This window comes from Saccoglossus kowalevskii, chromosome 16 (assembly GCF_978046115.1).
Source record: "Saccoglossus kowalevskii chromosome 16, keSacKowa6.1, whole genome shotgun sequence".
Lineage (NCBI taxonomy): Eukaryota > Metazoa > Hemichordata > Enteropneusta > Harrimaniidae > Saccoglossus > Saccoglossus kowalevskii.
Window position 1 is genome coordinate 2293574 of NC_140656.1, and position 27861 is coordinate 2321434.

Here is a 27861-nt window from a genome sequence, read left to right on the forward strand (position 1 = left end):
TTCCCGGCATTCTCTAGACTAATGTGTTTAAAATGGACGATTTCTGCATCTGATACGTGCAGGCTTCCCGTATTTTTGTTTCTGTCCTTCAGTGGGTTTGTTGTTTTTATGGATAATATTGTTTGCGAAGAGGGTTATGGGTCACAGGGCGCTAAAGCGTATTACAAGAAAGACAGAGATGGTAAAATTCGTATGATAACAGCGAAAGACCGAAGGTTCGCCTCCTTGTCCCAGTTTTTCAGGGTGAGAAATTGTTTACAAACAAACCGCATTAATTAACAAACCTTGCATAATAGTGTGGCGTTGAGGGCGCGACATAACATACGTTGAAGTCGGAAGGAGGGGTTTACGCGTCCCAAATTATAATAAATCCTTATCGTCAATATTTTTCATGCAGCCCACACTTTTATGAATGAAAGAGGTTGAGAGATACGGTCATAGTAATCTTTACATCAGTTGAAATATTTCCGAAATCTAAATCTCCATCTGATACCGCGTTGATTTTTTAAGGTAGAGATGCAATTTACCTGACAGGTATTTTAATTAGTTAATTAGGAAACCAAGATGACCTCCCTTGTCTACAAAACTATATATTTTCAGGAAGGCTTATTGTATGAATTTTAAAATTTTGTTAGTATCTTTTTTTTATGGACACTGTAATTTGAAATATGCACAAAAATGTGCCTTTTTGGTCAAAAGTGATTTAAAAAAATTAGCTTCTAAACCATGCTTCTGTTTCCTGTCAGAATTGGTTTATGGGTACATCTGTTTACTATGGAGAAAGTGCCGTCTTGAAAACTGTCTACCAGTTGTCAATTTTGCAGGGCAGCAGCTCAAATTTCACTACTTCATGTTTATGCATAAATTAACATTCAGGCTAGTTGTCTGTAGGATTGTTGTAACACTGTTCAACCAAAAACAATGGCCAGACCGGAAGCTGAGATAATTGCTAATTTGCATAACCATTCACTCAGTAAGAAGTTAGCTAATGCTCATAATTAAAATGGCTGTAACAGTTCCAAATTTAAATGTATTATCGTTCTGTTAAAAGTTAAATATAGTGCATAATATGGAGATCCCGTCATTTCTTTTTTTCACCATGTTTCTTTTTTATTATTTATGTACAGCCTTGCTAAATCTTGCTAAGCATTCAAAAGAGAATGTTTGCACCTGTTATCTATATTTTAAAATCATTTTTCGAGTATGTTCCACTATTCACAATTCTACCAAATTTCAACAGTCTATAGCCAAGACAGTCATTCCCAAGTGCCACAAATCTGCATCTCTACCTTGAATAAATTGGTAACTTACAAAAACAAATCAAGGATTAAATATATTTGCACCACATTAAATGTAGTACAATACAGCAATATGGTTGCTATCAAACGTTACATTTAATTACTAGTAGTATCACTGTTTTTTCATCAATGATTAAGAAAAAACAAACTACTTATAGCCTTGCTTGTCAACATAGATCGATGCGTTTGATTGTGTAACGATCGTGTTTCATCCTTCTGGTGCATTGAGTATTTATAGCAGCTGTTTTTCTGTGGTAATTTTCGCAAACACTTGTCATTTGCCTATTTGTAAACGGCTTAATTTTCATTGCTAACAATTTTTGCACTTAAAGTTTAACGATTGCATTCTTGAAAACCGACATTCACTGGCATACGTTCCATGTCATACGCATGATTACGCTTTCACTGCTACAAAGAATAATGATTTACACTGACTCCAAAAAACTGGTCTCCTGCAAAATTAAAGCATATCACAATATGTAGTCATGTGATGTCATTGGTCAGGAATACATTTAATTGACATATGCACAGAAATAGTGCAAAATAAGAACTTTATCTCATGTCACTTTCAACACAACAAAGTCATTCTATTTCATCAATTTTTATAAATTATTTTTAAAAAATGAATGTCAACATTTTATCCAACATTTGATTTCCAAAGTAATTTTTAGCTCCGCTGTTGACTTTGTTGAGTGAAGCTTATCGTATGAGTGATTGTTCGTCGGCGTTCGTGTCAATGTTTTACTTTTTTTACATCTTCTTGAAAACTACAAGCCTGAATGCTTTGATACTTGGTGTATATGTACCTTGGGTAGACCTCTCTTAGATTTGTTCATTTCATGATGTTTCCTTTAATTCTCTAATGTTGATGAATATTTTTGTCATTTTTGGTAAAAAGTTATATTTTCGACTTCTTGTCGAAAACCGCAAGTCTGATTGCTTTGATATTATAAATATAGGTACTAGTAGATCTCTCTCAGATTTGTTCATTTCATGATGATATCTTCAATTATCTAAAATGTTGATGAAATGAATATTTTTGATAAAAAGTTATTTTCGAATTTCAGATTGCTTTGATAGTACATGTATACATATTATTCATTTTCTAATGATATCTTCAGTTCTTTAATTGAAATGTGCATTGCTAACAGCAGAGCTACCTCAGCCGACAGGCTGCTTGTTAAATGAATATTGTTACAATCAGTGTGCCCTGAAATATATTTAAAAAATGTAGACTATGATGCATTAAGTTAAACTTCACAAAAAAAGTTTCTGTTTTGTTTTTGTTTTTTCTAAAATATTTTTACTGTACACAATTTCAAAGGTTAAATCAATTTATTGCATGGAAATACCTGTATTAGTAGTGTGTGACAAATGCCAGTGTTATAATTTACATAACAAATGTTAATCACCTTTATTGTATTAATTATTATGAGCTTTATTGTTTATCTAAAAATATTTTGCATTGGTGAGAACCCTGGAGGCATGTTTTCAATTAAAATAAATCACAAAATGTATCTAGCACCAAGAACACTAGACTTTACTGTTAATCACATCACTGAAGTAATCACAAAATGTATCTAGCACCACGAACACTAGACTTTACTGTTAATCACATCACTCAGAAGTAATCACAAAATGTTTCTAGCACCAAGAACACTAGACTTTACTGTTAATCACATCACTGAAGTAATCACAAATGTCTATGCAGACATGACTTTCATAAAATTGTTTTCACTGGGATGTAGAGCTGTTATCTAAACTAACAAAAATGAAAGAGATGTATGTAATGTTATCATGATTAGAATTCTTAGAGTATGTACTCTGTTAGTACAGATCACATAAACAGAGATTTATTATACTATTGCCATACTGTCTTTGTGTTGTAATAATAATAATAATCTTTATTGATAAACGTATTCTTAATTGAGATATTGTTAGTGATACAATAAAGTTAAAAGTTGAAAGTAGAAAAATAAAAAAAAATTTAAAAAATTAGAGAAAAAACAACAACAAAGCAAAGCAAAGACATTATTTTTTATGAGGCAGGTGGTAATTTAGATTTAATGTAGTTTTCTCTCATTAAGAACCCTTGGTATACAAATTTGTCTAAATTAATTAACATGTTTTTGTCTTTCGTTTTAAGTATATTTACTAGTTTTTCTTCTTTGTTTTGATTGGTCGGTGTTGCAAAACATTTGTTTAGGCTGTCTTGTCTTAATGCATCATAGTGTAAACATGTTAGGAGGAAATGTTTTTCATCCTCAATCTCTCCATTCTGGCAAATTTGACATTTTCTATTTTGTAAGGCGTGTCCTCAATGAGTCAAGACAGATATAGTGGTAGATTATATGTTCAGTTTACATGTAAATAGCACTAAATTCATTGTTTGCTATAATAATCTAACATATTCCCCTCCATTTTTTGCAGTCTCTTTTCTTACCACAGGGTTACCCTGAGAGTGTGAGCGGAGACTACTTAACATATCAGATATGGGATACAATGCAGGTCAGTATTTTCCAGGCTCAGTGCTATAATATTTACCGTAATAGAAATAAACCACTACCACAGTTTGCTATAACACTTGTTATTGCAATATTCATAACAATTCTGTATGAGCTGTCATATGTTGTGAATTGTATCATGTAGTATAACTTTCGACGATGGTGGTTTATGTTTTAACTATTCACAAAGTTTTAAATTCACTGATTCTTGAAGGATACATTTCACAGTATTTCTGGCAGCTGTGTTATATAGATACATATACTGGAAAATTATAATGGAGAAAAAATAACATTTTATTTTATGTTAATTTTTGAAATATTTAAATCTGAAGTAGAATTCTCATTTTGAGCTTGAAACATGGATATTGAAGTAAATCATGGTGTAAATGAACTAAAATAAAGAATATTCTCCATAAAATTGAGGTGATGATGAGATTCAATATCATACCAAAATATGGTGTTGAATTGTGAATTAACAGGTCACTTGTGTTATGTCAGTCAGTTGAAAATTGGACATAAAAAGTAAATCCCAATTTTTTTTGTTAGGACATATTATCTGTGGTATTACACTCACTATAAACCATTCTATTAACGTACAGAATATATGCAATAATTCACTCAATTTCAATGAAACTTAGTATATAAATGATCTGGGATAAAGCACAGACCTGATTAATTTTCATTTGAAAGCTGTGCATATTATTGATCTAATTTGCATAGTAATTAACCAATTTTTAGTCTTTAGAACTACCTGACAGATTTCACTGAAACTTATTCATAGATAATCTGGGACAATGCACCGATCTGATTACCGTAGTTTCTGTTTGCAATTTGTGCCTATTAATTACCTTATTTTGCATATTAATTATCCAATTTTTAGGTTTTGTACCAATATCTCAACTTAGTACATAGGTGTTCTGGAATAAATCATACACATGTTTAGTTAAGGGTTAAACTTTGCGCTTACCAATAACCAAATTTGCATAAATTAACCAATTTATATGTGTTCTACAGATATCTTGAATACCACTCATCAAATTTCAATGATAATTGGTACATGGGTGCTTTTATATAATCCACAGATCTGATTACTTCAGAGTTGAAATTTACTACCAACTTTGTATAAATAGATTCATGTGACCTAATTAAGTTCAGAAGCTATTTTTTTTTAAATCACTTTTGACCAAAAAAGCACATTTTTTGTGCATATTTCAAACTACAGTGTCCATAAAAAATTCATACAATAGCTTTTCGAAAATATATAGTTTTGTGGACAAGGGAGGTCATCTTGGTTTCCTAATTAACTAATTAAAATACCTGTCAGGTAAAATGCATCTTTACCTTAAGCCAATCACTATTAAATATTTGAATTTGGATGAAAGCAGGGTTTTGTGTAGACTGGCGCAGTCGGGCCATTAATTTGTTTTTGTAGTTTAAAAAAAATAAAACAAATCGCGAAATAGAGGTGTTAGCGCGAAATCACCCCGACTGGTTTATTCTGCAGGAAATTCATTGCTATTAAATATTCATGAATCACATATTATAATGAGGTGGGCGCGGAAATACGTGCATAATGAGGTCAACATGGTAAAGGTACACTGCAGACTCAACATGGAGGAACGTTGAAATTCAAGTTTGTTGTAGTCGTCGTTTCTAAATCATCACAATGTGTAAAAAAGTAACTCGTACTAGTCTTAGAATTAAAAAAAAAATCGGCTGCTACAATCAGCCGAAGTCTTCTCGGTCAGAGGTCAGTTGAAGAGATGTTGTGATTGGCTTAGATGATTGTCAATTAGAACACTCATTAACATAATTACCTGTTGAAAAATCAACGGGTTCCTGCAGTGTCGATAGAGGGCCATGCAGAATAAACCTGTTGGGGTGATTTCGCGCTAGCACCTCCATTTCACAAATTTTTTTATTTTATTTCAACTACATAATCAAATTAATCGCCCCTACTGCGCCAGTCTAGGTTCTGTGTTACATGCTTATATACACTAAGGTACTGCTTTCTGCTGTTCGCTGTAGTACTAGGTTTTTCTGATTTGACTACAGACTCTATATATGTCTGGCATTCCATATCTTTCTGTGTGTGTATATTTTTAGGCATTCTGTTCCTATCTTACTGGTACCTTAGCTACACAGGCGATGTTGAAGGGGATTGGTGTTGGTGATGAGAGTGCTACTCCACTCGCAGCTACTATCACATGGATTTTGAAAGGTAAAAATTTGCTGTAATGGTTTTACTATCTAAAAAAACTTTGGAGCCAAATTTTATTTTTGGGACTGGGTTTTCTTGTGTATGCTCTTGAAAATAACTGACATTTTGTGGAGCCAGGCCAGGCATTACAATCAGTGTGCTGAGCCAGGCATAGAAACCAGTGTGTTGAGCCAGCCATTGCAACCAGTGTGCCGAGTCAGACATTGCAACCAGTGTGCCGAGCCAGGCATTGCAACCAGTGTGCTGAGCCAGGCATTGCAACTAGTGTGCTGAGCTAGGCATTGCAATCAGTGTGCTGAACCAGACATTGTAACCAGTGTGCCGAGCCAGGCATTGCAACCAGTGTGCTGAGCCAGGCATTGCAACCAGTGTGCTGAGCCAGGTATTGCAACCAGTGTGCTTAGCCAGGCATTGCAACCAGTGTGTTGAGCCAGGCATTGCAACCAGTGTGCTGAGCCAGGCATTGCAATCAGTGCGCTGAGCCAGATATTGCAACCAGTGTGCTGAGCCAGGCATTGCAACCAGTGTGCTGAGCCATACATTGCAACCAGTGTGCCAAGCCAGGCATTGTAACCAGTGTGCTGAGCCAGGCATTGTAACCAGTGTGCTGAGCCAGGCATTTCAACCAGTGTGCTGAGCCAGACATTGTAACCAGTGTGCTGAGCCAGGCATTGTAACCAGTGTGCTGAGCCAGGCATTGTAACCAGTGTGCTGAGCCAGGCATTTCAACCAGTGTGCTGAGCCAGACATTGTAACCAGTGTGCTGAGCCAGACATTGCAACCAGTGTGCTGAGCCAGACATTGCAACCAGTGTGCTGAGCCAGACATTGCAACCAGTGTGCTGAGCCAGACATTTCAACCAGTGTGCTGAGCCAGACATTGTAACCAGTGTGCTGAGCCAGGCATTGTAACCAGTGTGCTGAGCCAGGCATTGTAACCAGTGTGCTGAGCCAGGCATTTCAACCAGTGTGCTGAGCCAGACATTGTAACCAGTGTGCTGAGCCAGACATTGCAACCAGTGTGCTGAGCCAGACATTGCAACCAGTGTGCTGAGCCTGACATTGCAACCAGTGTGCTGAGCCAGACATTGTAACCAGTGTGCTGAGCCAGGCATTGCAACCAGTGTGCCGAGCCAGACATTGTAACCAGTATGCTGAGCCAGGCATTGCAACCAGTATGCTGAGCCAGACATTGTAACCAGTGTGCTGAGCCAGGCATTGTAACCAGTGTGCCGAGCCAGGCATTGCAACCAGTGTGCCGAGCCAGGCATTGCAACCAGTGTGCTGAGCCAGGCATTGTAACCAGTGTGCTGAGCCAGGCATTGCAACCAGTGTGCTGAGCCAGGCATTTCAACCAGTGTGCTGAGCCAGACATTGCAACCAGTGTGCTGAGCCAGACATTGCACCCAGTGTGCTGAGCCAGGCATTGCAACCAGTGTGCTGAGCCAGACATTGCAACCAGTGTGCTGAGCCAGACATTGCAACCAGTGTGCTGAGCCAGACATTGCAACCAGTGTGCTGAGCCAAGCATTGTAACCAGTGTGCTGAGCCAGGCATTGTAACCAGTGTGCTGAGCCAGACATTGTAACCAGTGTGCCGAGCCAGGCATTGTAACCAGTGTGCCGAGCCAGGCATTGCAACCAGTGTGCCGAGCCAGGCATTGCAACCAGTGTGCTGAGCCAGGCATTGTAACCAGTGTGCCGAGCCAGGCATTGCAACCAGTGTGCTGAGCCAGGCATTTCAACCAGTGTGCTGAGCCAGACATTGCAACCAGTGTGCTGAGCCAGGCATTGCAACCAATGTGCTGAGCCAGGCATTGCAACCAGTGTGCTGAGCCAGACATTGCAACCAGTGTGCTGAGCCAGACATTGCAACCAGTGTGCTGAGCCAGGCATTGTAACCAGTGTGCTGAGCCAGACATTGTAACCAGTGTGCTGAGCCAGACATTGCAACCAGTGTGCTGGCCAGACATTGTAACCAGTGTGCTGAGCCAGGCATTGCAACCAGTGTGCTGAGCCAGGCATTGCAACCAGTGTGCTGAGCCAGACATTGCAACCAGTGTGCTGAGCCAGACATTGCAACCAGTGTGCTGAGCCAGACATTTCAACCAGTGTGCTGAGCCAGACATTGTAACCAGTGTGCTGAGCCAGGCATTGTAACCAGTGTGCTGAGCCAGGCATTGTAACCAGTGTGCTGAGCCAGGCATTTCAACCAGTGTGCTGAGCCAGACATTGTAACCAGTGTGCTGAGCCAGACATTGCAACCAGTGTGCTGAGCCAGACATTGCAACCAGTGTGCTGAGCCTGACATTGCAACCAGTGTGCTGAGCCAGACATTGTAACCAGTGTGCTGAGCCAGGCATTGCAACCAGTGTGCCGAGCCAGACATTGTAACCAGTATGCTGAGCCAGGCATTGCAACCAGTATGCTGAGCCAGACATTGTAACCAGTGTGCTGAGCCAGGCATTGTAACCAGTGTGCCGAGCCAGGCATTGCAACCAGTGTGCCGAGCCAGGCATTGCAACCAGTGTGCTGAGCCAGGCATTGTAACCAGTGTGCTGAGCCAGGCATTGCAACCAGTGTGCTGAGCCAGGCATTTCAACCAGTGTGCTGAGCCAGACATTGCAACCAGTGTGCTGAGCCAGACATTGCACCCAGTGTGCTGAGCCAGGCATTGCAACCAGTGTGCTGAGCCAGACATTGCAACCAGTGTGCTGAGCCAGACATTGCAACCAGTGTGCTGAGCCAGACATTGCAACCAGTGTGCTGAGCCAAGCATTGTAACCAGTGTGCTGAGCCAGGCATTGTAACCAGTGTGCTGAGCCAGACATTGTAACCAGTGTGCCGAGCCAGGCATTGTAACCAGTGTGCCGAGCCAGGCATTGCAACCAGTGTGCCGAGCCAGGCATTGCAACCAGTGTGCTGAGCCAGGCATTGTAACCAGTGTGCCGAGCCAGGCATTGCAACCAGTGTGCTGAGCCAGGCATTTCAACCAGTGTGCTGAGCCAGACATTGCAACCAGTGTGCTGAGCCAGACATTGCAACCAGTGTGCTGAGCCAGGCATTGCAACCAATGTGCTGAGCCAGGCATTGCAACCAGTGTGCTGAGCCAGACATTGCAACCAGTGTGCTGAGCCAGACATTGCAACCAGTGTGCTGAGCCAGGCATTGTAACCAGTGTGCTGAGCCAGACATTGTAACCAGTGTGCTGAGCCAGACATTGCAACCAGTGTGCTGGCCAGACATTGTAACCAGTGTGCTGAGCCAGGCATTGCAACCAGTGTGCTGAGCCAGACATTGCAACCAGTGTGCTGAGCCAGACATTGTAACCAGTGTGCTGAGCCAGACATTGCAACCAGTGTGCTGGCCAGACATTGTAACCAGTGTGCTGAGCCAGGCATTGCAACCAGTGTGCTGAGCCAGGCATTGTAACCAGTGTGCTGAGCCAGACATTGTAACCAGTGTGCTGAGCCAGACATTGCAACCAGTGTGCTGGCCAGACATTGTAACCAGTGTGCTGAGCCAGGCATTGCAACCAGTGTGCTGAGCCAGACATTGTAACCAGTGTGCTGAGCCAGGCATTGCAACCAGTGTGCTGAGCCAGGCATTGCAACCAGTGTACTGGGCCAGGCATTTCAATGTAGATATTTATGTACATTTACTTTTTTGTTATGTGTTAGTTTTTTTCCCTGAAGTTTGTATTTTGATAAATCATGGTAATTTGTTCTGTTCTGTTTGCAGTTTGTGATTGCAGTGATTAAGTTAGTGTACACTCAACTTCGTGGCTAATTGTTCAAGGTGTGAACGGTTTACTGGGAATAGAGGAACTGTGCTTAATCATATATATTTACTGTTTATTACAGATGGTACTTCAATGGTTGGTAGAATAGTTTTTGCTTGGTTACAAGGGTGAGTGGATCAAACTCATAAAGGTTTATAATACAAATTCCATTCAACACCAGATGTTGTTAGTCATATGTATTTTAGTCATAATAATGTAATATAGTGCACAAGAAATGGTCTAATGTGTCTTATTCTTTCTTATTTGACAAGCGTCACTCATCTTTTCTGTCTTTGGTTAACAACTAGTCACATGACATTGCCATCAATCACTTTTACTATCATGCACATCATTTTGTTTCAAGATTTGAGTGACAATTGAAGATTTTATTGGCCATTTTGTTTTTTGTACCAGTGTTGTGCCTGTTTCTGAGATAAAGTGTTATAGATTTTGTTTAAATTTGGTACAAAGGCAAGACATAATGGGTGGCATGTTTTCTTCATTTATTTTAAGATTTTAGTGAAATTTAACTGACTGGCTGCAAATTTGTTCTCCAAAATATAAATCAAAAAATTTTAACATTGCCTTACTCAGGTATCACTGCGCCAATTTCATTCATTTCATCACACATGGTGGGTTACTGATGTATATGTCATTTTGCTAAGTGATTTGATTCAAAATGGCTGACTTGTGGCCATGTTTTTTTTTTCTTTTTGTGTGGTGCCAATCATTTTTTGGATGTACTTTAACGAATGTTGTTTCAAAGACATAATTTGTTATTCATTTAAATGACCTTTCTCTGACTAATGGCAATATTTGTCCCAAAAAACAAAATTTGAACAAAAAATCAAACTTCTCTTTGGTATTTTAGTCAAACTTGATGTTCGATCAGAACATCAAGTTTGACTAAAATACCAAAGAAAAGTTTTATTTTTTGTTCAAATTTTGTCATTTTGTTGACTCCTGTGTGCGAAGCACAAAAAGGGAGTCTTTGCAGTTAGTGTCTGTATGTGTGTGTGTGTGTACTTGGATTGCTATATGTTGCGAGGACAAAAATACAGATACATAGCTACTTCCGAGGACATACACACCTTCCGAGGACCTTTTTCATAGTCCTCGAAAAACATAATTTATATTAATAGTTAATTCGATTATTAATACGTTTTGCGTAGCTTAGGTTTAGTATCGGGGGAAGGTATGGTTCACGTTATACTAATATTAATATAATTATACCATACCTTATCCCGATACTAAACCTAAGCTTCGCAAACATTTCTATGTTCAGTCACGGGATATTCAACTCTTGTTTAATTAAACTTAATTAAAATGCAATTCTCCATTGTATTGCATTGTAATTGAGTTTAATTAAACTCCAATTAAAACGCAACCCTATATAGGAACACGTTTTAATCGAGTTCATATCGCAACTATATTAAAAGTTAATTCAACTATATTAAAAGTTAATCCAATGAAGTCCTCGGAACATATAGCAATACAAGTATGTGTGTGTGTGTGTGTGTGTGTGTGTGTCCGTCTGTTCCACTGATATCTCAAGAACCATACATCAGTTTTTGATGAAACTTGGTGCATAGATGCTCTGGGCCAATGCGCAGATTGGATTAGGTTTTGGTAAAAATCCATGCATATTAATTACCAAATTTGCATGATAATTAGCTGATTTTTAGCTGTTCCATGACTGTTCCACTGATATCTAAAGAACCACTCATTGGATTTTGATGAAACTTGGCACACAGATGCTCCAAACTAATGCACAGATTTGATTAGTTTTGGGGAAAAATCGGTGCAATATTAATTACCTAATTTGCATAATGATGAATCAATTTTCGGCTTTTCCACTGATATCTCAAGTACTAATCATCACATTTCAATAAAACTTGGTACATAGATGTCATAGGACACTGCACAAACCTGATAGTTTTAGGGTAATATCAGTATATATTAATTAGCTAATTTGCATAATTAATTAATTTTCAGCTTTTGATATTTCAAGTAGTAATCATCACCTTTCAATGACACTTGGTACATAGATGTCATAGGACACTGCACAGACCTGATAGTTTTTAGAGTAATATGAGTACATATTAATTACCTAATTTGCATAATTAATTAATTTTCAGCTTTTGATATTTCAAGTAGTAATCACATTTCAATGAAATTTGGTACATAGATGTCATAGGACACTGCACAGACCTGATAGTTTTTAGGGTAATATCAGTATATATTAATTAGCTATTTTGCATAATTAATTAATTTTCAGCTTTTGATATTTCAAGTAGTAATCATCACATCTCAATAAAACTTGGTACATAGATGTTATAGGACACTGCACAGACCTGATAGTTTTTAGGGTAATATGAGTACATATTAATTACCTAATTTGCATAATTAATTCATTTTCAGCTTTTGATATATCAAGTAGTAATCATCATATTTTAATGAGACTTGCTACATAGATCTTCTAGGATTATGCAGACACCTGATTAGTTTTAATTGGATATTAATTACCTAATTTGCATAATGTTCCACTGATATATAAAGAACAATAAATTGGATTTTAATGAAACTTTTAAAGAGAACTATGCAGAAACCCAATTAGTTTTTGGTAAATATTTATGCTATTTTTTTTAATCACTTAATTAACAAAATTAATTATCATCACATTTGAATAAAATTTGGTACATAAATGCTCTAGGACAATAGACAGGCCTGATTAATTTTGATTAATATTAATTCTCTAATTAGCATAATAATTCATAATTTTTTTAGCTCCGCTGTCGACTTTGTCGAGCGGAGCTTATCATATGAGTGATTGTCCGTCGTCGTCGTCGTCCGTCGTCCGTGTCAATGTTTTACTTTTTCGACTTCTTCTTGAAAACTACAAGCCTGAATGCTTTGATACTTGGTGTATATGTACCTTGGGTAGACCTCTCTCAGATTTGTTCATTTCATGATGATATCTTCAATTCTCTAATTTTGGTGAATATTTTTGTCATTTTTAGTAAAAAGTGATATTTTCGACTTCTTGTTGAAAACCGCAAGTGCAATTGCTTTGATATTACATATATAGGTACTACATGTGGAGCTCTCTCAGATTTGTTCATTTTGTAATGATATCTTTAATTCTCTAATTTTGGTGAATATTTTTGTCATTTTTGGTAAAAAGTGATATTTTCGACTTCTTGTTGAAAACCGCAAGTCCAGTTGCTTTGATATTTACATATATAGGTACTACATGTCGACCTCTCTCAGATTTGTTCATTTTGTAATGATATCTTCAATTCTCTAATTTTGGTGAATATTTTTGTAATTTTTGGTAAAAAGTGATATTTTCGACCTCTTGTTGAAAACCGCAAGTCCAATTGCTTTGATATTACATATATAGGTACTACATGTGGACCTCTCTCAGATTTGTTCATTTTGTAATGATATCTTTAATTCTCTAATTTTGGTGAATATTTTTGTAATGTTTGGTAAAAAGTGATATTTTCGACTTCTTGTTGAAAACCGCAAGTCCAATTGCTTTGATATTACATATATAGGTACTACATGTGGACCTCTCTCAGATTTGTTCATTTTGTAATGATATCTTTAATTCTCTAATTTCGGTGAATATTTTTGTAATTTTTGGTAAAAAGTGATATTTTCGACTTCTTGTTGAAAACCGCAAGTCCAATTGCTTTGATATTACATATATAGGTACTACATGTGGACCTCTCTCAGATTTGTTCATTTCATGATGATATCTTTAATTCTCTAATTTTGATGAATATTTTTGTAATTTTTCGTAAAAAGTGATATTTTCGACTTCTTGTTGAAAACCGCAAGTCCAATTGCTTTGATATATTATACATATAGGTACTACATGTGGACCTCTCTCAGATTTGTTCATTTTCTAATGATATCTTCTGTTCTTTAATTGCCATGTGCATTGCTAACAGCGGAGCTATCTCAGCCGACAGGCTGCTTGTTGTTCTGTTCTGTTCATATTAGTTACCTGATTTACATAATTAGTTTTCAGCTTTTCCACCAATATCTCATGTACAAGTAATTTTGAATTAATTTTTAATGTGTCTTCAATACTCTCAGCACAGGGGAGTTCTTTCTAAGCTTTCTTTGATTTTGTTATTTGATTCTAAATGGCCTATTGGCAGCCATGGTGGTTTTTATTTGCATATTACTTTATAACCATTTCTCAGACATACAATTTTGTTCAAGTGAAGTTGTTATCATCACAGAAATGCTGTCATTGTTGTTTTGCTTTGATTCAAAATGTTGAATGTTGAACATATATTTTGTTGTGGTTGTTTCAAAAAAATGTAATACAAAAGCAAAATTAAAAAAAGAAAAAAAAAATTGTGTCATTTTATTTTTACCAAAAGTATGTTAAAAGACAATAAAAATAAAAATAATAGCAATACACATTTGTGGGGGAATTCAAAAGGTGAGTCTAATTACTCTAATTACTTTGTGTATCTATTAAATAATTGACTAACATTATATCGTTTTCCTAAATTATACCGATATCTATTTGACTATAATGGTTGAAAAAGTACTAAAAAAAGTTTCTTTATTCTGCATATTTATAGAACAAGTTTAGATAGTGATTGTAAACGATGGCGACTGTTTGCTGACATCGTCAATGATTTCGCTCTGTGCTTAGAGTTATCATCAACGTTCTTCCCGTCCGAGTATTTCAGGTTGATAGCCTGTATCTCAGGGCTATGCAAGGTGAGAATATGCAAGTATAGTGTATTTGCCTTATGTCATGGAGATTATTGGTTGATACTCAGTCAACAGCACACTCTGCTCAGCAATTATGAAATAGATTTGACATAATACTGTAAAACCATTTATTTTTACTAGCAATTAATTTCACTATTTTGATGCTCTAAGCAATTTCACTATTTTGATGCTCTAAGCAATTTCACTATTTTGATGCTTTAAGCAATTTCACTATTTTGATGCTTTAAGCAATTTCACTATTTTGATGCTTTAAGCAATTTCACTATTTTGATGCTCTAAGCAATTTCACTATTTTGATGCTTTAAGCAATTTCACTATTTTGATGCTTTAAGCAATTTCACTATTTTGATGCTTTAAGCAATTTCACTATTTTGATGCTCTAAGCAATTTCACTATTTTGATGCTCTAAGCAATTTCACTATTTTGATGCTTTAAGCAATTTCACTATTTTGATGCTCTAAGCAATTTCACTATTTTGATGCTTTAAGCAATTTCACTATTTTGATGCTCTAAGCAATTTCACTATTTTGATGCTTTAAGCAATTTCACTATTTTGATGCTTTAAGCAATTTCACTATTTTGATGCTCTAAGCAATTTCACTATTTTGATGCTTTAAGCAATTTCACTATTTTGATGCTTTAAGCAATTTCACTATTTTGATGCTCTAAGCAATTTCACTATTTTGATGCTTTAAGCAATTTCACTATTTTGATGCTTTAAGCAATTTCACTATTTTGATGCTCTAAGCAATTTCACTATTTTGATGCTTTAAGCAATTTCACTATTTTGATGCTTTAAGCAATTTCACTATTTTGATGCTCTAAGCAATTTCACTATTTTGATGCTTTAAGCAATTTCACTATTTTGATGCTCTAAGCAATTTCACTATTTTGATGCTTTAAGCAATTTCACTATTTTGATGCTTTAAGCAATTTCACTATTTTGATGCTCTAAGCAATTTCACTATTTTGATGCTCTAAGCAATTTCACTATTTTGATGCTCTAAGCAATTTCACTATTTTGATGCTTTAAGCAATTTCACTATTTTGATGCTCTAAGCAATTTCACTATTTTGATGCTTTAAGCAATTTCACTATTTTGATGCTTTAAGCAATTTCACTATTTTGATGCTTTAAGCAATTTCACTATTTTGATGCTTTAAGCAATTTCACTATTTTGATGCTCTAAGCAATTTCACTATTTTGATGCTCTAAGCAATTTCACTATTTTGATGCTCTAAGCAATTTCACTATTTTGATGCTTTAAGCAATTTCACTATTTTGATGCTCTAAGCAATTTCACTATTTTGATGCTTTAAGCAATTTCACCATTTTGATGCTCTAAGCAATTTCACTATTTTGATGCTTTAAGCAATTTCACTATTTTGATGCTTTAAGCAATTTCACTATTTTGATGCTCTAAGCAATTTCACTATTTTGATGCTTTAAGCAATTTCACCATTTTGATGCTCTAAGCAATTTCACTATTTTGATGCTTTAAGCAATTTCACTATTTTGATGCTCTAAGCAATTTCACTATTTTGATGCTTTAAGCAATTTCACCATTTTGATGCTCTAAGCAATTTCACTATTTTGATGCTTTAAGCAATTTCACTATTTTGATGCTTTAAGCAATTTCACTATTTTGATGCTTTAAGCAATTTCACCATTTTGATGCTCTAAGCAATTTCACTATTTTGATGCTTTAAGCAATTTCACTATTTTGATGCTTTAAGCAATTTCACTATTTTGATGCTCTAAGCAATTTCACTATTTTGATGCTCTAAGCAATTTCACTATTTTGATGCTTTAAGCAATTTCACCATTTTGATGCTTTAAGCAATTTCACTATTTTGATGCTTTAAGCAATTTCACTATTTTGATGCTTTAAGCAATTTCACTATTTTGATGCTCTAAGCAATTTCACTATTTTGATGCTTTAAGCAATTTCACTATTTTGATGCTCTAAGCAATTTCACTATTTTGATGCTTTAAGCAATTTCACCATTTTGATGCTCTAAGCAATTTCACTATTTTGATGCTTTAAGCAATTTCACTATTTTGATGCTTTAAGCAATTTCACTATTTTGATGCTTTAAGCAATTTCACTATTTTGATGCTTTAAGCAATTTCACTATTTTGATGCTTTAAGCAATTTCACTATTTTGATGCTCTAAGCAATTTCACTATTTTGATGCTTTAAGCAATTTCACTATTTTGATGCTTTAAGCAATTTCACTATTTTGATGCTCTAAGCAATTTCACTATTTTGATGCTCTAAGCAATTTCACTATTTTGATGCTCTAAGCAATTTCACTATTTTGATGCTCTAAGCAATTTCACTATTTTGATGCTCTAAGCAATTTCACTATTTTGATGCTCTAAGCAATTTCACTATTTTGATGCTTTAAGCAATTTCACTATTTTGATGCTTTAAGCAATTTCACTATTTTGATGCTCTAAGCAATTTCACTATTTTGATGCTCTAAGCAATTTCACTATTTTGATGCTTTAAGCAATTTCACTATTTTGATGCTTTAAGCAATTTCACTATTTTGATGCTTTAAGCAATTTCACTATTTTGATGCTCTAAGCAATTTCACTATTTTGATGCTTTAAGCAATTTCACTATTTTGATGCTCTAAGCAATTTCACTATTTTGATGCTCTAAGCAATTTCACTATTTTGATGCTCTAAGCAATTTCACTATTTTGATGCTTTAAGCAATTTCACTATTTTGATGCTTTAAGCAATTTCACTATTTTGATGCTTTAAGCAATTTCACTATTTTGATGCTTTAAGCAATTTCACTATTTTGATGCTCTAAGCAATTTCACTATTTTGATGCTTTAAGCAATTTCACTATTTTGATGCTTTAAGCAATTTCACTGTGTTTAAGTTCCACTGTTATTCTACATGTTCATGATTTTTTAATTTAGTGAATTTTACTTATCAATGGAAATAGCTAAATTAAAAACCACTGAATGAATAAATAAATAAACAAATAATTAAACAAACAAATAAATAAATAAATAAATAAATGAAAAGTTTGGTTGATTTTGTTGCTAAAGACTGCTTACTAGTATTTAGCAATGAATGCTTAAATGACCATCAATAATATTACATTTCAATGTTATCAGAATAAATGAAATATGGAAAATGTGAATGAGCTTATTGATGTAGAAAAAAATGTGCAAGTTTGTAATCTAGGATGTTATCTAACACTATATGCAGTCATTAGTTGGAGTTGCAGGCGGTGCAACAAGAGCGGCATTAACTATGCACCAAGCACGTAGAAACAATATGGCTGATGTCTCGGCAAAAGATGGTAGTCAGGTCAGTGAACATTTTATAAACTGCATGCTTGATAAACAGAGGATTTCAGTAAAATCACATAGAAATCTGCAAAATATTGCATCAAATTGTTGGTGCTGTCATTCAAAGAATTATGATTAATTTTTATGATAACTAACTTTTTTAGCTCCGCTGTCGATTTTGTCGAGCGGAGCTTATCATATGAGTGATTGTCCGTCGGCGTCCGTCGTCCGTGTCAATGTTTTACTTTTTCAACTTCTTCTTGAAAACTACAAGCCTGAATGCTTTGATACTTGGTGTGTATGTAGCTGGGGTAGACCTCTCTTAGATTTGTTCATTTCATGATGATATCTTTAATTCTCTAATTTTGGTGAATATTTTTGTCATTTTTGGTAAAAAGTGATATTTTTAACTTCTTGTTAAAAACCGCAAGTCCAATTGTTTTGACATTACATATATAGGTACTATATGTGGACCTCTCTCAGATTTGTTCATTTTGTAATGATATCTTTAATTCTCTAATTTTGGTGAATATTTTTGTCATTTTTGGTAAAAAGTGATATTTTCGACTTCTTGTTAAAAACCGCAAGTCCAATTGCTTTGATATTACATATATAAGTACTATATGTAGACCTCTCTCAGATTTGTTCATTTCGTAATGATGTCTTTAATTCTCTAATTTTGGTGAATATTTTTGTCATTTTTGGTAAAAAGTGATATTTTCAACTTCTTGTTAAAAACCAAAAGTTCAATTGCTTTCATATTACATATATAGTTACTACATGTGGACCTTTCTCAGATTTGTTCATTTTGTGATGATATCTTTAGTTTTCTAATTTTGGTGAATATTTTTGTCATTTTTGGTAAAAAGTGATATTTTCGACTTCTTGTTAAAAACCGCAAGTTCAATTGCTTTGATATTACATATATAGGTACTACATGTGGACCACTCTCAAATTTGTTCATTTTGTAATGATATCGTCAATTCTCCAATTTTGGTGAATATTTTTGTCATTTTTGGTAAAAAGTGATATTTTCGACTTCTTGTTAAAAACGACAAGTCCAATTGCTTTGATATTATTACATGTATAGGTACTACATGTGGACCTCTCTCAGATTTGTTCATTTTGTAATGATATTTTTAATTATCTACAGTAATTTTGGTGAATATTTTTGTCATTTTTGGTAAAAAGTGATATTTTCTTCTTGTTAAAAACCACAATCATTTATGGTGAAAAATGATATTTTTGAATTTTTGTTGAAAACAGCAAGTCCCATTGCATTGATATTATGCATATTGTTCATTTTCTAATGATATCTTCTGTTCTATAATTGAAATGTGCATTGCAAACAGCGGAGCTATCTCAGCCGAGAGGCTGCTTGTTGGTAAAAAGTGATATTTTTGAATTATTGTTGAAAACAGCAAGTCCAATTGCTATACATACTTATACATATTGTTCATTTTCTAATATCTTCAGTTCTTTAATTGAAATGTGCCTTGCTAACAGCAGAGCTGTCTCAGCCGAGAGGCTGCTTGTTTATAATCTTTGTACAAGTGCAAACCTCATGCAACACCAAAATATAAAATGCTGCTATAAAAATGAAAAATTAATCTTTGAATTGAGGGTTTGGTCTTACTGAAAATAACAAAAAAAATGTTTTTGTGTCTTCACTTTGAAGGAGACTATGGTTAATCTACTTGGTTTGGTTGTTGGTTTAACAATTACTCCACTGGTCTCTGGCCACACACAGTAAGTTTGTCTTCAGTCATCTGATATACTGTTTGGGATAATGAAGTTTAGAATGGTTTATATTAAAAGCTTTATTCTATTCTATTCTATTCTATTCTATTCTATTCTATTCTATTCTATTCTATTCTATTCTATTCTATTCTATTCTATTCTACTCTCCTCTCCTCTCCTCTCCTCTCTTCTCCTCTCCTCTCCTCTCCTCTCCTCTCCCCTCCTCTCCTCTCCTCTCCCCTCCCCTCCCCTCCCTTCTCCTCCCCTCCCCTCCCCTCCCCTCCCCTCCCCTCCCCTCCCCTCCCCTCCCCTCCCATTATATCTCTTTACCCCACATTGACCCAAACAACTGTTACAAAAGTTACAAATCATGTCCTTATTAATGAACTAACAGTTTTAAAAAAAATGTAGTTGTGTTTACCCAAATCTGATGCCACTACCAGTAGTTAGTACTAGACTTGCCGTCACAGTGTGCAAGGTGTTCAACCAAGCCTGGTTGATACATGTCTCAGTAGTTAGTACTAGACTTGCCTTCACAGTGTGCAAGGTGTTCAACCAAACCTGGTTAATACATGTCTCAGTAGTTAGTACTAGACTTGCCTTCACAGTGTGCAAGGTGTTCAACCAAACCTGGTTAATACATGTCTCAGTAGTTAGTACTAGACTTGCCTTCACAGTGTGCAAGGTGTTCAACCAAACCTGGTTGATACATGTCTCAGTAGTTAGTACTAGACTTGCCTTCACAGTATGCAAGGTGTTCAACCAAGCCTGGTTGATACATGTCTCAGTAGTTAGTACTAGACTTGCCTTCACAGTGTGCAAGGTGTTCAATCAATCCTGGTTGATACATGTCTCAGTAGTTAGTACTAGACTTGCCTTCACAGTGTGCAAGGTGTTCAACCAAACCTGGTTGATACATGTCTCAGTAGTTAGTACTAGACTTGCCTTCACAGTGTGCAAGGTGTTCAACCAAACCTGGTTGATACATGTCTCAGTAGTTAGTACTAGACTTGCCTTCACAGTGTGCAAGGTGTTCAACCAAGCCTGGTTGATACATGTCTCAGTAGTTAGTACTAGACTTGCCTTCACAGTGTGCAAGGTGTTCAACCAAACCTGGTTGATACATGTCCCAGTAGTTAGTACTAGACTTGCCTTCACAGTGTGCAAGGTGTTCAACCAAACCTGGTTGACACATGTCTCAGTAGTTAGTACTACTAGACTTGCCTTCACAGTGTGCAAGGTGTTCAACCAAGCCTGGTTGATACATGTCTCAGTAGTTAGTACTAGACTTGCCTTCACAGTGTGCAAGGTGTTCAACCAAACCTGGTTGATACATGTCTCAGTAGTTAGCGCTAGACTTGTATGCAATGGGCAATGTGTGTAACTAGGTTTAGTTGATGCTGGTACCCATAAGCTAAAATTGTTGAATTTCTAAAAAACATTTCAATTTCACCTCAAAATTATGCTTTTATTATATGACAACTTCTTGATTCATTGCTTCTATTCTCAGCTTGATTTGGACACTCTTCATTATATTCACCATGCTCCATCTCTTTGCCAATTACTGTGCAGTCACTTGTGTTGTCATGGATACCATAAATCAAGCCCGCCTTCATATAATCTGTCAGGATTTTTTGTTGAGTCCTGGTGGTCATGTGATGAGTCTTCAACAAGCCAATGCCTTGGAACCAGTGATATGGAGTAAGTATTTTCTCTTTGTCACCATCTTAATTATCCCAGTTTTGTGAGTATTTGTGGAACCTGTGTGTGTTTTATGTGAGTATATGAAATGATGTTTCACTGATATCTCAAGTATCAATCATTGCATTTCAATGCAACATGGATGTGTGGGATAATACAATGATCTGATTAATTTTTTCTTAGCTCTGATGTCGACTTTGTCAAGCAGAGCTTATCATATGAGTGATTGACCGTCGTTTGTGTCAACTTTTTAATTTTTCGACTTCTTCTTGAAAAATACAATTCTTATTGCTTTGATACTGTATATGTACCTTGGGCAGACCTCTCTCAGATTTGTTCATTTCGTGATGATATCTTCAATTCTCTAATTTTGATGAATATTTTTGTCATTTTTGGTAAAAAGTGATATTTTTTACTTCTTGTTGAAAAGTCTGATTGCTTTAATGATATACATTTTGTACATGTACATGCAGGTACCTCAGACAGACCTATCTCAGATTCATTCATTTTCTAATGATATCTTCAGTTCTTTATTTGAAATGTGCATTGCTAACAGTGGAACTATCTCAGCCGAGAGCCTGCTTGTTTAAATATTAATAGTAATATAATATGCATAATAATAAGCAAATTGTCATTACTCATAAGTGTAAATTGAAACTTAGGTGCTATGAGATAAACCGCGGATGTAAGGTGTGAGTTTTAGATTGAATTCCATGCATATTAATTACTTATTAATTTACATGTATATAGCTGGTTTTTAGCTGTTGTACTGATATCTAGAGTCAGCTAGGCACTAGAGTCAGCTAGGCACTAGAGTCAGCTAGGCACTAGAGTCACATAGGATTAAGCTAGGAACATGAGTAAGTGAGTTAGCCTAAAATAAGAGTCAGCCAAAGATAGGAGTCATTTAGACAGAAGTCAGCTAAGAACAGGATCCCGCTAGGTACTAGAGTCATATAGGGACATGAGTCAGCTGAACACAGTAGTAAGTTAAGAACTGAAATGAGCTAGACACGAGTCAGCTAAGCACATGAGGTGAATATGTGAAGTACTCAGTGAGATTGATCTAAATATAAAGATTTGTGTGCCATATTATACTTAATTAAAGTTTCTAGGTTGTTATTGAATAGCCATAGTATGAATGATTGTGATGCAAGTCTTACTCAATGCCATCAAATTATCTCAGATCAAATAAACTCAATAAACTGTTTTTTTTTTCATGTTTTTTTTTAGAGCAGCAAAAAATGTTTAATATAAAATTAGCCACACCATTTGCTAAGGTTATAAAAAGGTCAGTACATAATTTCTGAGTTTAAGTATTTGTTTATCTATCTATTGGAAGTCTTGACTATTCACAGAGGAGCAAACATCAGATATGTGTTCACTAGAGCCTGGCCTTTGCTGACATGATATGTCAGATCACAGAGACCAGTTGATGAGAGCACCCAGAGCATAAATCCTAGTACATGTACATGTCAAATCACAAAGAGTAGTGATATTTCTATCATTTAATATTTTATTGCCGAACCACTTACCCCCCAAAAAATTAATTAATTAATTAACCAGAGTCTGCTTCAATATTAATGAAAAATACAATACCTTCAGCTATACATACACATGTTTTGAGAATGCAGATTTTTTCTATCTCATTGTTCTTTCTGTCTTGTAGTATTTCTGACTTGCAGCAGTGTGTTGATAGTCGGCGAGATGACAAGTACCTGATTGGTATTGACAAAAGACAACTGAACATAGTTTTAAGTCATCACTGCAGCTCCATAGACATGTTGAAAAGTTGTTTTCATGCAGAAGTTATTGAATTTGCATTTCATGTTGCAAAAAACAATTTGGTAATTGTCAGTTAAACAGCTTTCACTGTGTTACAATTGCACCAGATTGCTGCTCATACACACATTGATTTTCTCACAACCTACCATTTCAACTGACAGTTGATTTGGGAGAAATTGACTGTGTTCATGGCAATTAGGGAACTCACAGCACATAGTAATTTATTGGTATAAACCTTGGAACAGTCTTTTTTCTCGTAACTCTGATCTACACAACACTGAAAGCATTTATCAAGTGCTAAATGTTATCAACAATCTTGTTTGTATGAGACCCATATCTGGTGCATTTGATAATTGGCCATTTTCCATTCACTATGAGATCTCATGCTGTGTGTGAAATCAAACATATAAACAGAACAAACAAAGGTCATAGCATTGTAGTGATGTCAAATCATCATGTGGGATTCCACAAACACAAAAGTATTTGTTGGGGTATTTACATGCCTAATAACTTCAACATTTAAGTTTAAAAAAAAAAAAAATGTTAATTCAAAATCAAATCATTTGATTTTTTTTAGCTCCGCTGTCGACTTTGTCGAGCGGAGCTTATCATATGAGTGATTGTCCGTCGTCCGTCGTCGTCCGTGTCAATGTTTTACTTTTTCGACTTCTTCTTGAAAACTACAAGCCTGAATGCTTTGATACTTGGTGTACATGTACCTTGGGTAGACCTCTCTTAGGTTTGTTCATTTCATGTTGATATCTTCAATTCTCTAATTTTGGTGAATATTTTTGTCATTTTTGGTAAAAAGTGATATTTTCGACTTCTTGTTAAAAACCGCAAGTGCAATTGCTTTGATATTACATATATAGGTACTACCTGTGGACCTCTCTCAGATTTTTTCATTTTGTAATGATATCTTTAATTCTCTAATTTTGATGAATATTTTTGTCATTTTTGGTAAAAAGTGATATTTTCGACTTCTTGTTAAAAACCGCAAGTGCAATTGCTTTGATATTACATATATAGGTACTACATGTGGACCTCTCTCAAATTTGTTCATTTTGTAATGATATCTTTAATTCTTTAATTTTGGTGAATATTTTTGTCATTTTTGGTAAAAAGTGATATTCTCGACTGCTTGTTAAAAACCGCAAGTCCAATTGCTTTGATACTACATATATAGGTACTACATGTGGACCTCTCTCAGGTTTGTTCATTTCGTGATGATATCTTTAATTCTCTAATTTTGGTGAATATTTTTGTCATTTTTGGTAAAAAGTGATTTTTTCGACTTCTTGTTAAAAACCGCAAGTTCAATTGCTTTGATATTACATATATAGGTACTACATGCGGACCTCTCTCAGATTTGTGCATTTTGTGATGATATCTTCAATTCTCTAATTTTGGTGAATATTTTTGTAATTTTTGGTAAAAAGTGATATTTGTCACTTCTTGTTAAAAACCAATAGTTCAATTGCTTTGATATTACATATATAGGTACTACATGTAAACCTTTCTCAGATTTGTTCATTTCGTAATGATATCTTCAAGTCTCTAATTTTGGTGAATATTTTTGTCATTTTTGGTAAAAAGTGATATTTTCGACTTCTTGTTAAAAACCGCAAGTTCAATTGCTTTGATATTACATATATAGGTACTACATGTGGACCTCTCTCAGATTTGTTCATTTTGTAATGATATCTTTAATTCTTTAATTTTGGTGAATATTTTTGTCATTTTTGGTAAAAAGTGATATTTTCGACTTCTTGTTAAAAACCGCAAGTCCAATTGCTTTGAGACTACATATATAGGTACTACATGTGGACCTCTCTCAGATTTGTTCATTTCCTGATGATATCTTCAATTCTCTAATTTTGGTGAATATTTTTGTCATTTTTGGTAAAAAGTGATATTTTCGACTTCTTGTTAAAAACCGCAAGTCCGATTGCTTTGATATTACATATATAGGTACTACATGTGGACCTCTCTCAGATTTGTTCATTTTGTGATGATATCTTCAATTCTCTAATTTTGGTGAATATTTTTGTAATTTTTGGTAAAAAGTGATATTTTTGACTTCTTGTTAAAAACCAATAGTTCAATTGCTTTGATATTACATATATAGGTACTACATGTAGACCTATCTCAGATTTGTTTATTTTGTGATGATATCTTCAATTCACTAATTTTGGTGAATATTTTTGTCATTTTTGGTAAAAAGTGATATTTTCGACTTGTTGAAAACTGTAAGTCTGATTGCTTTGATATTATTACATATATAGGTACTACATGTGGACCTCTCTCAGATTTGTTCATTTTGTGATGATATTTTCAATTCTCTAATTTTGGTGAATATTTTTGTAATTTTTGGTAAAACGTGATATTTTCAAATTCTTGTTAAAAACCAAAAGTTCAATTGCTTTGATATTACATATATAGATACTACATGTAGACCTTTCTCAGATTTGTTCATTTCGTGATGATATCTTTAATTCTCTAATTTTGGTGAATATTTTTGTAATTTTTGGTAGAAAGTGATATTTTCGACTTCTTGTTAAAAACTGTAAGTCCGATTGCTTTGATACTATTCATATTGTTCATTCTCTAATGATGTCTTCAGTTCTTTAATTGAAATGTGTATTGCTAACAGCGGAGCTATCTCAGCCGATAGGCTGCTTGTTTCTATGTTCTTATTACGCAAGATCTCGTAGTGAACAGAAAATCCTTTATTGTCTGTTAAATATGTTTGCACTTTGCAATCACATTTATGAAAATCTACTATAGCTGGTAGAAATGATTATGAAAGGATTGAGACCTTGAACTAATTCATGTTTTATTTCAGGATCAGCCACTATACAGATTACGGGAAGTTGAAAGTGTAATGAATAAAATGGTGAATATATCTCAAAAAGGTAAATAATCTTGATATTGTCTAATCAGCTCATTGTCACTGATTGAGGGGTTATAAACAATGTGTGTCATAACTTGGCATTTGTCATGGTACTTTCAGGTTTACGGGTATTAGACCTAAATATCTGCATGTGTCCAGTGTAGACTGGCAAAGTCAGGACTTCTTCTTAAATTGTCAATTTAGCCTTTTCAAATGCCCGCAGATGCGTTCAGTCAGGATTTCTTTAGTGGTCAGGTTAGTTTTCGCAATCACGCTAAAAGGACTAAAAGAACAATTAATTATTTCTTTTTGTAAAACAAAAAAGAAGTCCTGACTTTGCCAGGCTATGTCCAGTGCTGCACCATTTCCTACCTTCAGATTTGTACAATAAAATGTTAACTGAGATACTGAAAAAAAATGTTTGTTTTTTTTGTTTAATTTAATTATTTTATAACTACCCAATATTTTCAAATTGTACTGTAGTTTCATCTTTTTTTTTTTGTCAGGAGTTTTGTCAGAAGCTGATTACTGGGAACTGATACATTTTTCACAGAAACTGACAGACAGATTATTTGCTGCCTTTTTAAAAGACTTACAGAGTGAAGGATGGGTAACAAGTTATAATCTCTTGGCAGCTGATGAATGGAGAGCTGATTGGAACATCCATGGAGTAGATGTTAACAAAACCTATTGATGATTTGCAATGTAATAAACCCATTTAAACAAATACCAAATTGGTTTGAATTTGTTGTCTTTGAGTTCACTCTGTCTGTCTGTCTGTCTGTCTGTCTGTCTGTATCTCTGTCTGTCTGTATGTATGTCTGTCTGTCTGTATGTCTGTCTGTCTGTCTGTCTGTCTGTCTGTCTGTCTGTCTGTCTGTCTGTCTGTCTGTCTGTCTGTCTGTCTGTCTGTCTGTCTGTCTGTCTGTCTGTGTATATGTGTGTATTTAACAGTATCTCAAAATTACAATTTGCTGCATAGGTTAATCTCCTGATCTGATTAGTTTTTATTTCAAATTACTAATTACCTATTTGCTTAATAATAATCAGGTTTCAGTTCTTATATTTGTTATATTTCGATAACCATGTATTAGAAGACTGACATATTCTGTATTTTGATACTAGGGTAACCCACAAACATTATTAAGCAAAATATTATAAATTTGTTTAAATGTGAATATTAATTAGCTTATTTGCATTATAATTAGCTTATTTTTTTAATTTTGGTGTATATATACAGAGCAAATTTTGTACATATATGGCCTAGAATGATTCAAATGCTTAATTTTATGATTGAAACATGTATTAATTACCTCAACTGCATAATTATCCAATTGTTAGTATATTGGAAAATTTAACAAAGATGGTTTGGTTTCGTAATATATTTCAATGATATATGGTACAGAGATGATTAGCTTGATGTTTAAATATGTGCATATTAAATACATGATTTGCATAATTAACAACTACTACTTGTATTTGAGTTTCATTGCAGGTATTACAACAATTTTGTCATAATCTTTGCATATTAATCCGAAAACTACCTCTTCGTTTTAAGAAAATATGATACAGAATTATAGTAATAAATGCAGCTTTATTGACAATCATTTTGAATAGAACATTTAGTCAAGTACAAAATTTAAAAAAAATCAAACAAAAAAATGTGGAAAAAAAATGTTAGTATGTGGATAAAAATATTCTTAAAATACCGTTTATGTATATTGTCAATAATATATATGAAAGTAACATTGTCTAACAAACTGAAATGAGGATTTGGAGTTTGTACCATACATATAAATAGCTCAGTTCTTTGTACCAACATTAGTTGTGTTAGTAGTAAATAAGATAAATACAAACTC

The 27861-nt window shown here is 34.7% G+C and overlaps 1 protein-coding gene across 1 annotated transcript; it reads left to right on the plus strand.

The window, feature by feature from the left end:
• The first annotated feature begins 20 nt into the window (after nt 1-20).
• Nucleotides 21-26736, plus strand: LOC102806627 (RUS family member 1-like). The gene is made up of 12 exons (XM_085491435.1): nt 21-243; nt 3729-3806; nt 5909-6023; nt 9885-9930; nt 14410-14551; nt 17801-17902; nt 19562-19632; nt 21134-21324; nt 22558-22615; nt 22994-23171; nt 25955-26024; nt 26509-26736. The coding sequence occupies exons 1-12, from the start codon at nt 22-24 to the stop codon at nt 26694-26696; spliced, it is 1461 nt and encodes a 486-aa protein (XP_085347561.1). The 5' UTR covers nt 21; the 3' UTR covers nt 26697-26736.
• Nucleotides 26737-27861: the final 1125 nt, after the last annotated feature.

Excerpts from the sequence above, each read along its gene's own strand:
- LOC102806627 (XM_085491435.1), top strand. The coding sequence starts at position 22 with ATGTGTTTAAAATGGACGATTTCTGCATCTGATACGTGCAGGCTTCCC. Across the intron at positions 244-3,728 it reads CCTTGTCCCAGTTTTTCAGG|TCTCTTTTCTTACCACAGGG; the intron begins GTGAGAAATTGT and ends CATTTTTTGCAG. Across the intron at positions 26,025-26,508 it reads GGTGAATATATCTCAAAAAG|GAGTTTTGTCAGAAGCTGAT; the intron begins GTAAATAATCTT and ends TTTTTTTGTCAG.